We start from the raw sequence: 13,967 nt of genomic DNA, 5'->3' as shown, positions 1-13,967 counted from the left end.
GGAGCATATAGCTCTAGCGACTCCACTCTGGCCGGCCGGTTAAGGCAAGCCAGAGGTGAAAGTCATGCAGACCCTCTAAGATTCCACTTCGGCCGAGGCGAGGCTTCGGACGAGGGTCTTGACCGACTCTCGGGAGCACTCGGATTAACAACTGGCCCCGTGGTGTTGCTACTCACCAACAGCTATTATTATTAAATTAATTATTAGGTATTATGTCTAATTTGCCAAATTCTTTATTTCTATAATACGTAATAACTTTTTTGTCAGTGAGCACCCCTCGGGATTGCAGCCCCACTCTCTCGCCACACAACAGCGCGTCTCCGTTCACGCGCTCCATCGATGCTGGGTCTCTCTCCAGGTAAGTTAACGTAATTAATTTATTGACTTTAGTTTAAAATAAAAGGTGTTCTCTCAAACTTTGAATACAGTAGAAAAACAAAAGAAAAACCAGCCAGTAGGTAAACTATAGATGAACTTTCAACGAACTCAGTTAAATTTCGTATTATGTATAAGGATTGTAAATTACTTAGAGTAATTTACCGGAATCATTGTTCAGTGTAAGCTGGAACTCCACAGAATTACTGACGTTCTGAGAATTTCCAAAATCACATTTATTCTCTTCCCAATGGTTATACATCCATTATTTTAAATTATGAATACCTTGTAATTAAAAGCAACGGTCGCTGTGTGTACTTATACTTTTCCATTCGTTAACGTTGGAAGTAATTATTAATATTGGCTTCCCATTTCTCGTGTAACGGAATTATTTTATCGTAAATGTTTTATCTCTGTTCCCGTTATACCTTGTTAAAATCTCCGTTATTAATTACAGTTTTACGAAAAGTCATGAGTTGTACATTCACTGGTTTAAGTAAGTAGTAAATGTAAGTTCGGTTCTTCTTCTTCCTCGGTCCCTCACTGATGAAGATCGTTACCACATTATAGTGTTCCTCTACAGACTGCGATCATAAGCTGTGAGCACGAAAAATTGGTTTGATAGGTTTGTTTTCGTCAGTCGTCTTTGCTAAAAGCAAAGGAACACCTTCTGAGGACATATTTAGATGAGTGACCATCATAACTGCCCTGACCCGATAGCTGACATTTAGAAGGGATGATCATAATCTATAATTGCTATGAAATGGACGAAAAGTGGGTCATGATTGAATTATCTTGTCAAACGTTTCAGGGTAGCTTGATAACTTGACTGTGATCGAGTTTGGTAATACGCCTCTATCTACATATCTTAATTGGTCAATTCTGTGTTGACGCACCAAACTATTCTATAGCTTCAACGGTAGACTCCAGCTAAGAGCCGAGGTGTCATTTATAGTAGAGACGAGAATTTTAAGGAGCGCACATGAGACTTTGTCGCCGTGACTGTTTCGCCACTCGCATAAAGATGTATGGAGGTGAAAAAAAAGTTTCTGTCACTGTGACGTCGCTACGTACGCGCCTTTCCGTGTATTAATCTCCATGGACTTGATATGAGTGACGAAACGAGCCCTTACCTTTACTTTGTTGCTTTAATAAACGATAATACTTTTAAAGCCACATCCCTTTTCGGGTATCTCGCCGCAAGTAGGTACATTAACATGTAGATAACCTAGGTATTATTGTGATAATAAAGTTAACGTTATTTTAATTTGATGTGTTCTTAGAAGTTCTGTACCCAAACAAAATACCTGCCTTCATTGTTATTTTTATCATCAGAGAGGCTTACAGGCTTATACAGGTGCTTTAAATATCCAATTTACAGACACGAACTCTAGAGAGTAGGGTTTATTGTGTAGGTTGAACATACTCGTTACATTTAATGCCTTTTATGACTCCCAGGCAGACTTAAAATATTTTACAGAATGATAACGGCTACTATGTACCTCTAAATAATTTGAAACTTTTAGTAGACTACTATATTTTTGTAGTTAAAGAGACTTTCAGTAATACTGGATTTAACATTACATAATTAAAATACAATTATCAATGAAAACCAGCTTTTGAATGTTATTTAATCCAACTAGTGATGGGAAGTTAACACGATAACTGCATGTCATGTGTGCAATTGGATAGCAAACACAGTTAAAAGCTAATGAGTTTTGTTGGGAAATGCCCAACATAGCTTGTCCAATGTATTTCCCTAGCATTCATTAACTGTTATTGTATGATTTCCGTTTCATCATTTATAAATTATAACTGCGGTTTTTAATTTCCGTCTGTTTGAAAGCATAATGATGAACCTAAAGCATCATAGTATAGAGATCTGATTGAACCATGTTAGAAGATGCCAGAAGGCCTTAACCTCAGTTGCTATGACAGCCTACGTGATAAAAGAAAATGGTGAATCCATATTACGCAAAAGGTCTGTGAACTTCCTTTTCACAATTGCGGAATTAAAGCAAAAACTTGACGTAAAATATAGAAATAAGTATAAGTACCTCTGTAAAAAACCATCATAGATCCGTAATAAACATGCAGGTTTGTAATAAGTGAGCTCTAAACCTCTGGTGTCAGACTATGGTGAAATCGTTGACACGATGTCTTTGGTTACGTACTGGGATGACCAGTTAAAATGGCGGTGCAACTTAAGCTAAAGCGTGTTGTGCAGGTCAGTTGAGCAGCTGTCAAGCCCTGGCGAATGCGAGGCGGCTCTAGTGGGGGGCATGAGGACGCGGGCCGGAGGGGGCAAGGGGGGCCGCGGTCGTGGGTCCGCTTGGGGGTCCATCTCGCGAGTCTTCGCGCGAAGCAGGCATCGCACCAAGTCCGGCAGTGCGGCTGTCAGCGGCCATGAAAGTGGTGAGTGACGTTGACTTTATGTTAAAGATTTTCTTCTGGAATATGTTGAAGATTTTACATTTGCAGACTAATTCTTCTAGCAGTTTTATAATGTAGACAAAGAACTAACTTTACTAATAATTATTGAGTCGCATAAAGAGCACAGCTCTTGAAACCCAGCTACAAATAGGCATCCTTTTATAACAACAGCTACATCTAAGCGCAATATTGCCCTAGCACGACATTTGTAACAGCTAAAATAATAAATTGTAACTTTAATTACCTAGCCTCTAAAACATTAATTTGCCTCTAAACGAGACTAGATATTTATTCACAGTTGGCGTTGGTATAAGCCGCGTGAACCAGCAAACTGGATAGTCGACAAGAGGTCACATTAAAAAGTGGCAATGATGCTCAATTTCAAGTACAGATTTTGATTTACAATGTCACTGGATAAGGGCGCGCAAGCCATAGAAAAAAAAATATTTTTAAATTTAGAACACCTAAAATTCGTATCTCAAATTCTCCAACTGAGCCGGTCTAATACCAGCACTGACAGCATAGCGCGCCACAAGAAAAAATATTTTGAATTCAGAATAGGACGATTCGAATTTCAATTTTCCAACAGAGCCGGTCTACGCTGGCACTGGCAGCACAGCGCGCGCTTGGTCGCCGCTCGGCAGCGAGGCAGCGCTCCGGGAGGCAGCTTCGCTTCCTCTATCTCGATGGAGGGCGCCAGCCATCATCGCCTGGCTGGAACTGGCGCTGGGCATGCCGCAGTATGCTGCTGCGGTCGCTGATAATGTCAAGAGCGGGAAGGTGAGTTTTTCACCTGCTAAGCATTTCCAATTTTGATGTTTGATATTTTTACTTTAGAATTTTAAGAACTTTTTTACTTACCCGGTAATAAAATGTGACTTAGATACATCTATACAGGGTGGAATTTTGTAATGCCACCTGGAGGGAAAGTACTCTTAATATTGTAGATAGAAAAAAAATCTCAAAGAAAACATTCCTTTATTTTTGAAAAGAAATAGAACTGCATTCAAAGATTTTCAAAAATTTGCTTGCTACACCCGGGAATCGAACCAACTAAAATCTGTAAAAAATTACACCCTGTATTTTTATTGTATCGATCTTTAGGGTTAAGTATAAGGATTAAATCTCTCCAACAAACTTGATAAATCAAATGAAAGGAAAACCATGAAATCTTAACCCATTTAGACCGATAATTATTTTTGTAATTAAAAATTATTTTTTCAGCAAAAACTTACAAAGGGAAGCCTAAAAATCATGAAAAAAATATTTTAAAAAATAATCCATAAATAGGGGGCCGTGGGGAGCCCGTACCATATAGGGTACAGTAGGTCTATAAGCAAGCAAAACATAGTCGTTGTTCAAAGAAGATTTTTATTAATTTTGTATGATATAAAATAAAAATAAAATCACATAATCACTAGTATCACACGTGGCATATCTTGTAAGACGTTTTCTGTGATACTAACCACATTTGGTTCTTTTTTCCTACCTTCTCCGAAGCTAGTGAGGATAGCTGAAGAAGACCTGGCTTCTTCTGATTTGTTACGTTTAGTGCTATCCATAATCGCATTTAGCAACACGACGATGGAAATTTAGCAAATTCATCAAAGAAAACTCTGAGGGTTATTATTTACATTGACACTATCTTTATCGCCTCAATCTTCGTCAGTCTGATCATCACTAGCGGTCATCTGACAAGACAGCAGTAGAAAAATACCAAGATTGCTTTATGTTTACTGAAATTATCAAATTTTTCATGAGTTGTGGCAATATAGTGAAGCATCAATAGCCTAAAACAAATAAAAATAATAAATAATTAAAATTAAAATTGCATGATTTGCTCATGCATAGACCTACTGTACCTTATACGGTACACCTATTTTAGTCTGGAATAAACCGTATAAAAATAATCTCAATAATATTTTTTTTGTAGTCGTGATATCTATTGTACTCTATTTTTAAAATAAAATTGATAAATAACCAAATTTACCATAAATAATAAGAAATTATACCTTCTTAAAAACATTGTAAATATTTTTTTTGTTTTCTGTCGAGGAATTTCATAAATATTTCCGAAACCACTTGTTAAAACATATTTTTAAATATTTTTAGGTAAAATATTCGCTTTAAGCTTACTGTCATAATCATTTTTACAAATTAACATCAATTTGGTACTTCGAAATATTTTCAAAAAGATACCGTACCACATAGGGTACGGTAGGGCTAAATGGGTTAAATTATCTTAATTATTTACAGAAAATTGTATGGTATTGTAGAGAATTTTCGAAAAATTTTCGAAAATCTATGAATGCAGTTCTCTTTCTTTTCAAAAATAAAGGAATGTTTTCTTTCAGTAAAATTTTCTATCTACAGTATTAAGAGTACTTTCCCTCCAGGTGGCATTACAAAATTCCACCCTGTATATATTGTGTCTCCTCTGTAAACAATAAAGTTATTTTGTGTATTATGATAAGATGAATATGGACAGTCAGGTTGTGAATTAGTAAATCTATATCTTACAATCAAACAACGAGACTCATTGCCTATATTGTGAACTCACCAGGAAATAGAACCGAGGAAATATCGCGGTTGACTTACTAAAGTATCTATGTAATTGTACCTATATCTTATTGTTCCCCGACGTTACCTTTGTGTTGATGACACAACCACACCAGAGGTATTATCCCAAATATAGGTCAATCTATATCTGTTTGAACGTCGTGACGTAACCGCATATGCTCTCTGAACTTGAAACTCATTATTTAGTTGATAGTGTCACGTTTCAGATTCACAAGACGACAAACCGAGAACACATACATACATTTAAGTAGGAGGTTAAACTAAATTATTACAATGCTTCACAAAATACAGCCATTTGATCCATCATCCCAACCTACATTAAGGCCCCAATTTCAGCCAAGGCTTTTCCCCGAATAATAAATGAAACGACTATATGCAAAACAAATTCTGTATACAGAACGGTCCTTAATCTTGAATTGTTATTTACCTTTGACCACAGTTTATTTCAATAAAGAATTGGAAGAGAGAATTCTTTGAAATGAATTCTGAATACGAGACCTTTTGCACGGAGACAAGGGCAACAAAGGTACAAGGTTTCAAACGTATTCAATTCACATTTTTGCGTACGAATATAAGAGTAAATAATGCAAATCGACGTTTTAGGTCGCTCGTAATTTTTGTCTAAAACAATGCGGCTTATCTTTTCGAACGTTACGTATGGAACAAAAAATACCATTTTCATTACCTACTTCATACCCATTCGTTATACGGAGCGCGCTCATTTTATTAGATCTATATGGAAATTAAGTCCCAATACAAAGCTCCGTGATAAATTCATCGCTACGTTTGTTTATTCAAAACACGTTGATCTGCGATTTATCGACACGAATTTTACGTAGCCTTATTAAAATTGGACACGAAACGTTTGACTAAAAACGTGTCGTCGACAAAATTTCCATCGGCGTTGATTGACGTTATTTTCAATCAATCATGAACTGCTATAACGTTCTCTAACCGAGTAATAAAATGGAATAGAAAAAAAAATCCAGAACAAACAACGTCCAAAAAATATAACAGTTTTTATTAAAGGTGATCATGTTGAAGTACTAACACACACTAGTTTAAAAGAAGCTGACGCAATAGTAGCGTCAAATATTGTGTTCTGGTTGGTTCTAGATCCGTGCTTTGAATGGGCAGGTTCTGCTCGAGCTGACGGACGCGGACTTGGAAGTGGGGCTGGGCATCACGCAGCCGATGCACCGCAAGAAGCTGAGGCTGGCGATCGAGGAGCGAAGGCGGCCGGATCTGGTCAGGAACCCGAGTATAGGGCAGCTGACACATGCCTGGGTGGCCGCGGAATGGCTGCCGGATTTGGGTCTATCACAGGTAAGTAACACGTGAAAAGCTATGCCAAAGATCTCATATGGTCAAACCCTTATTATAGAAACACTATGTTACACTAGACCATCTAACTTTTTGATGTTGAAGAACGTAAAAACGGCAAGAACTTTATTCGTTCTGCGATTCATAATACATAAACTAGACTGTCCATTCTTTTGTTTGTATAAAATTAAATACGACTTCTCCGGGACTTCTAAGGAAAATGAAAAAACTAAATATTATACCTATTACTAAAAGTAAAATTCGCTGCAAATATTGTAAAATGTCATAATACATTTTTTCTATTTTTATTAGTATGCCGAGTCATTTTTGGCCAACTTAGTGGATGCTAGAATGCTGGACACCATTAGCAAAAAGGAGTTGGAGAAGTACCTCGGTGTGACGAGGAAGTTCCACCAAGCCTCAATAGTCCACGGCATACACCTGCTTAGGATAATGAAGTACGATAGACAGGTAAGTGAAATAAAAATAGATGTTTTCTTTGCTGAAAAGATTTTGAAGTGTTGTAATGGATTCTAATGGAAAGTGGAATTTTTTGATTGAAGAAAGTCTGCTCCAATCGAGACTTTTTATGACTAAAGTGGTAATGAACGTGGATCTGCGAACAAAAGACGGGTAAAACTTTAGCTCACTATTAATAAAACAAAGTCCGATGTCATTATTCTCTAGTTAGCAGAGGATGATACAGCAAATGAGCGATTATTCGCAGACGTTCCACGTTCACATCGGGACCGTAACTTGGTCCATTAATCATCTCAGCAGGAGGTCAAAATTCCTGCTCGACACTTAGCGTATTCAACCCGGAACGCCTCGTTTGTCATCAACTGCTTGTTTTCAACATTGTTGAACATAATATGCCTATGTTTGTGTTTAGATACGACAAGTTGGTATACCAGAAACTTTTGCACATGGCTATAGCTCACATACTGACTATTGACATACCATAAGTATAAAATATACACCTACAAGAGTATCCCTAGTAAATTGTATACTTTCCTAGATTAAAATATCTGCTATAGCGACCGACAACAGCCAAACGGTCCCAGATTCGAGGAACACTAGAACAAAAACGTACAATAACATTGAAACTGTTTTAACATCCATATAATTTTAGTTAACATTCAAAACGAACTTTGTTTTCCCCAACATTACTTACACATCCCGGGAACATTCGGGGACATTAACCGCCCGTTGCTCGAAATCCGCATTACCGAATTGAATTCTAAAATCTTTTTCGCAAAGTACCCATGTTGTTGCTGATTTCATTTATATTTGTTTGGTGTCTTCCCAATCTATCGTTTAACGTTATCGGAAAATGAGGAGGAAATAAGGAAAAAAAGTACGTAATACATGTTTGTTTGTCGATAGGCTTTGGCTGTGAGACGGCATCAGTGCGAGAACGTGGACGCAGATCCGCTTGTGTGGACCAACCAGAGGTTTATGCGGTGGGCGCACAATATTGATTTAGGTGAATTTGCTGAAAATCTAAAAGGTGAGTGATGGTACAGAAGTGACTGAATTTCTAGCCGTGCTACTTTTCGGCACTAACCCATGTACTGTCCGAAGTAGTGTCTGTCTACTGGTAGGACTACTGGGATTTGTAAAAGCCTAATTGCTGAAAAGAAATTACTTTTTAGTTACATTATTGTTGTTGAATTTACTTAAACATTGTATTTTATCCAACAGACAGCGGAGTGCACGGTGGTTTGGTGGTTCTCGAACCATCGTTCACAGGGGAGACCATGGCAACAGCTCTAGGCATTCCACCCTCTAAGAGCATAATTCGGAGACATTTGGTCGCTGAATTCGATGCCCTCATCATTCCAGCCAGGTAATATTTTATAAGATTCTACGATTTTAGTTTATGAGGGAAAGTTAATATTTGATTACGATAGATCTACAAAAGATATTAACCACACATGAACAAATTCATAAACTACAAAATTTTAGCGGCATTGGAACACATTTTGAACATGAACAAATATTATGTTTCCCTTTTTACCTTTTACCCATCCTTTTTAAATCAGATGACCTGACCTTTCTTGATCCATAACGTATATTTATTTGGTGACAAAGCACTGCCTACTGTGATAACTATTTTACAACAACCCATTGCCTACTAACGATCAAATTGATTGTAATCACTTAATGAGCCCAGATATTGGAAGGCATAGCACTGCATGTTTAGTTGTCACCAAAAGTCACGCCCCGGTAGGTGAGCAACCTGTAGTTGATTATAATGTGAGGTGCAATCCTGCAGGTATACGATATTTTGCCAGGTGGAAGAACTGCAAGTGGAGGCTGCCCGAGCATCCATGTTGTCCACAAAACAAAGATAAACCCACAAAAATTAAAAAACTTTCATTCAAAAAGTAACTAGCTTCGACGCCCAGTTTCGTCAACCTGTATCTATGTAAAATTTCCTGTATCAAAATGTTTGTAAATTGCTATTTTTACACAAAAATAATTTCCTTTGCTAAAAGACTTTTTAGGGATCTTCCGTCAAAACTCGCTCGTTTGTGAAACTTTTTGATCGAAAACTTTACGAGCGGTGAAGACTGATAAGTTATTGTAGGAGTCGTGGTTTGTAAGTAAAAGTAACTCGAAAAGTTGTAGCGATCGGAAACATTCACAATATTCTTTTGTGCCCTTCGCCTTCGTCAATGTTAGATTCAATGTTCTACATTGTAACCCCCTAGAATTTCCAACTTGCCGTAGAATAGATTTGTCATATCAATGTTTATTCGAGATTGATCGATTTGGTAAATTTAGTCAATGTATACAACTTAGTTGATATCTACGTTAAGCATAAAATGCTTCGTGTTAATATAGGGGGTGAATCATATCCCATTTACTCATTATAATAAAATGGATTTGTTTGAATTTGTCAAGAATTTTTAAGAAAATTATTATTCTAATCAAAGATTTTAAATCATTACATGGAAATACCCTTAGATATAAAAACAGAACCATTTACAATAGCTTTAGGGGTTATAACAATAATAGCATTTACCGATATTGTAAGATATGAATATGTTTTTGACTTGTATACATTCATATTGTAAAGTTGACGACATTGTATATTAGGCTCATCTGTCACGATATCGATTGACATATAAATGTGAATAAATCCTGATAAAAAGACAAAGCCCAAGGGACATCGAGTCAGTTTCTTTTATTATCCATCACCCTATACTTGGCGATCCTTGCATCGAGACAGAACGGTAACGATCATTTTATCGATACATCATGTTTGCCTCTGTCATCATCATTAGATCGCACTTTAACCAGGCTCTGTCCACTCTTTTTCTCCTTCCATAAAATTGGTTTTTGTTTTTTTGAAAATATTTTCGACCACATAGACATTGTGCTTGTCTGATTTGGTTTCAACATTTTGAGTATTATAATGAAATTTATTTTTATTACTACTTACAGAGAAGAGTACTTTTGTACCTGTAAAAATGTTTCAGGAATATAAACCCATTTGAGTTGGTACTTTTCTTTGTTTGTCCAGTAAATGTTTGGCCACAATATTTTTATTTGTCAGTTTAATCATTGTTCCTACACAATCAGCATGATTCGTATTGTATCCAGCAAAGTGCATCATGCTTTTGATGTCTACGCAAAAACTTATACATTCTTAATTCACTTTTTATCTGTCTCTCTGCAGCTTACATTAAGAAGACATCGTCAATGTGTCAAATATCATAAAATAGATGTTTGTAAATATGAATATCAATGTTATAAATAAATACAATAAATTCAAAATTATTATCAAAAGTTGCATGAGAGCTTTTTGTGTTAGCAAATAATAAAATTAGTGCAAATTTGAGATCCTCAAATTTGTTAAATATGTGTGAACTAGCAAACAGCGCTCTGCCTGGCTTTCGTCGATCAATATAATCTCAAATTTGTACGTTTTCGTGTTTGATGAAATGTTAACTTAGTTTATGAACTTTCAGGAATATGTTCGGCCATCAAATCCGAATGTTGGGTAGACCATTTTCGAGATCTGTTGCCACTGGTTTACCGGGTATTGATCTCAGTGGAGATTCTAGAAGACATAGCTTAAGGGTAAGATTATATAACATTCACGTTTATGATTTCTGTATTTCATTAATTGATTTTAACACATTACATTACGTATTTTCTTTTAGGGATCAATAACGCGAGCTCTTGGAGTTCTGAAGCCAAAACACGATCGCACCTCACCCTCCAGTTCAAGCGAGAGTTCCAGCGTCCTCAGCCTCACAAACCAGCCATACCAGATGTCGTACTCTCCCCCCATCGCAGTGAGAACTCTGTCGCAATTGAGCATGACGTATGCGCCGCCTCCAACGCTGCAAGAATATGAGCCGATATACACACCGCTAAGTTTGTACTCGCAGTCTAGTGTGTCAACGAGGGATAGTCTGCAGCGGCTGAATGACATAAAGGAGAACGTCAGCATCACGCACAGGTGAGTTCAAACTTCTATTGTCTGGGATATGACTGAGGTTCCAACCCTAGCGTAGAATGAACAGCGGTTAACGTGCTTTGCGAAGCACAGAATCTTCCAGCTTGCAAAGTCTTAACACACATAGTGATTTTAAACACGGGCACGCACTGTGTATTCAAACCAAACCTTTCGACTCAATCAGTTATCCGTGGACCAAGGAGGAAATAGAAGTACCTAATGCGTAATGGTGTTGACCTTTTTTTGCGTTGCAATATCTTCATGCTATTTTTATCGAAGTCCATGGGGGTCTTGCCTGTCTTACGGCAATGTGCAAAATTAAAAAAGTATGTCAACAATAGGTAATCATTTTATGGACGCCATAATGGCGTGGTCGCAATTTTTATTATTTGATAAAGCATTATGTAATTTCAGAAGCCTTCTTAGGCGTTTACCAAGAAAATCTTACAAGAATGCCCGCTTTATATTTCATTTTCTTCCCTAATTCCCGAGAAATATTAGAATCAATCATTCGATGTTATTTAGGAGAAATTCTCGGAAATATCTCGATGAGTTAAGAGTTTCGAAAAGAGATTAATTTTCATTTATTTACAGTTTAGTCTTTGTTGAGTCTTTGAGTAGCAAATTATGTTTGTATTCGATTACAAATTTACCTAAAAAATTTTGAATCGATTAACTATTTACATAATTATTATATTTTTGTAAAGGTACGGACAGAAAGCTGACCACGCGCACAGGGTAAGTTCGCCGCTACCTGCAAAGTCTGTGGACGACTCTGCTGTCAGACAGAAGCGGCATAGGCGAGTGAAGAGCATTGGCGACATCAATGCTTGCACCAAGACCTCTGTGTAGGCTGGCCCTTACAGTGTAACGAAACGGTTCGCGCCAAATTACGTAGATAAGAATAATCATGAGGATTTTACGGAAAAGAATTAAATTTTTCATAATTTCAGATATCAACAGTTTTCATTAAGTAGGTAGTATGTACCTACTTATAGTTTATGGGTCCTGTGGCTGAAATGATCACGATGATGATGTTGAACTTTGTCATTTTCAGCTTGGTATTTGTTAAATCATTCAGTTGACTTCAACTTAATTTTACCAAACATAAAAACGAGTATTCCTAAAATCACATTATTATTCAATATTCACATCATATTTATACATAGTGAATTATAGTTTAATCATAGTAATAACTTTGGGGTTTGCGGAATTTGGCGTGAATTGTATGAATCGATGTTTGCAGCACGCTAATATAAATTTTAGAAGAATTCTGAATGTATAACTTGTACTGTTGTAATATTTTTGTAACGTAACGATGTACCAAAAAGATAGTCATAGAAAATGTACTTGAGAAAATGCGTGTTGCAGATTCTTTAGTATTAAAATGAGTAAACGCCCTACATTTATGAAATAAACTTCGAGTAAAGTAACAATACATAACTGTACAAATGCATATCACATTCCAAATCAAATATCTGTATCATCATTATAGACTGATTTATAATAATATGTTTTATCTAAAGTTTTCGATTACGACAAACCAGTGTTCCATTTTATATTTAGTCATTAATGTATAACTTTTTAGGAATTCTTAGATAAGTTCCACACGCGAAACCTATTTGATGTTTTATCACGCTGTAATGTAGCCACCTCTGTGATAAAGAATAATTTCACGCAGTCAGTAACCTACATAACCCGAGCTTGATTTATGTATGTAATAACAAATATTAGTCAATTTATTAAAACTTTTTAACAAACATTCCCATCGAGCTTGAATAAAATATTCACGAATTTTTGGATTCCAATTTTTATTTGTACGCGTTCCTTTTTTATGAAACTGTTTGTATTTTACATTTTATTTACGTTTGTTATTTTGTTGTATAATTTAGCCAAAGTTTATTTTTGTGATATATTAAGTTACCGATTATATTTGGAGTTTTATATGAAATATATCTGAAATAAAGCAGTAATTGAAAATTTTAAGTATGTGGCTTTAATTTCTAAATTCCTTTGTTAACTCAAACAAATGTAATGCTATGAAATGTAATTATTAACCAAAAATTCTAGGTAAACCAATAATTCCTCGAAGGCATATTTTCTAAGGATATCCATGAAAACCAAATTACTTTTCATCAGTATACGTATGTAGCGAGGGAAGGTCGAAGTATCGTACCTACATTTCTTTCTGTAAATTGTCTTACATGTAAGTCCAATATCCTTTCTATTGAAACGTATACGAAATAGTAAAGAGCTTGCCAAATATGCCTCGCTATCATGTGGATCGACTAACGAAAAATGCGTAGAAGATATTAAGCATTCTACCCACTAACACCGCGCTGTTGACATGTTAAAATAGGTTTTTTTTTATATGTTTATCAAACTGGATCGGACTGTCAACGGGTTGGTGGGAGTCCTTAAAAAATCATAAGATGTTTTCATATTTAGTTGCCAATAAACATAATGCGCGAAAATGTATTCTCAATGGTACAGAATAAAACTGTGGTGTTTTAAATTCGTTTTTTTTACAAGACGTGATAGTTTCAGTAATTAATTTTTTCAAACACTCCACATGTAACTACTTACTACTGCTATAGATTGTGAGGACAAGAGTCTTGCTTCTAAGTTTTTTACTATCCCATGGGCCCTACTAAAGTTATCTGTTCAATTATTTATAGGACTTGTGGCTCACGAACGGCAAGTTATTAACTCCGTTTGGAAGCGAACCGAGTATTTTACTTGTACCAATGAAAGTCATATTCTCGATCATAAATGTTTCTCT

General features: G+C 36.1%; 1 protein-coding gene across 1 annotated transcript in view; it reads left to right on the top strand.

Moving 5' to 3' along the window:
* The window catches only part of LOC135075380 (kazrin-like), a 132,509-nt gene extending 119,338 nt beyond the window's left edge, over nt 1-13,171 (top strand). Inside the window, exons 12-21 of the mRNA XM_063969824.1 lie at nt 268-358; nt 2,603-2,790; nt 3,398-3,588; nt 6,526-6,714; nt 7,024-7,182; nt 8,098-8,221; nt 8,416-8,560; nt 10,692-10,803; nt 10,887-11,188; nt 11,893-13,171. Coding sequence (XP_063825894.1) covers nt 268-358; nt 2,603-2,790; nt 3,398-3,588; nt 6,526-6,714; nt 7,024-7,182; nt 8,098-8,221; nt 8,416-8,560; nt 10,692-10,803; nt 10,887-11,188; nt 11,893-12,037 — 1,646 coding nt within the window. The 3' untranslated portion in view covers nt 12,038-13,171. The remainder of the gene's footprint in view (nt 1-267; nt 359-2,602; nt 2,791-3,397; nt 3,589-6,525; nt 6,715-7,023; nt 7,183-8,097; nt 8,222-8,415; nt 8,561-10,691; nt 10,804-10,886; nt 11,189-11,892) is intronic.
* Nucleotides 13,172-13,967: the final 796 nt, after the last annotated feature.

The sequence above is a fragment of the Ostrinia nubilalis genome, chromosome 10, assembly GCF_963855985.1.
Source record: "Ostrinia nubilalis chromosome 10, ilOstNubi1.1, whole genome shotgun sequence".
Taxonomy (NCBI): Eukaryota; Metazoa; Arthropoda; class Insecta; order Lepidoptera; family Crambidae; genus Ostrinia; species Ostrinia nubilalis.
Note: the sequence above shows the minus strand (reverse complement) of the source record. Positions and strands in the feature narration are given on the sequence as shown.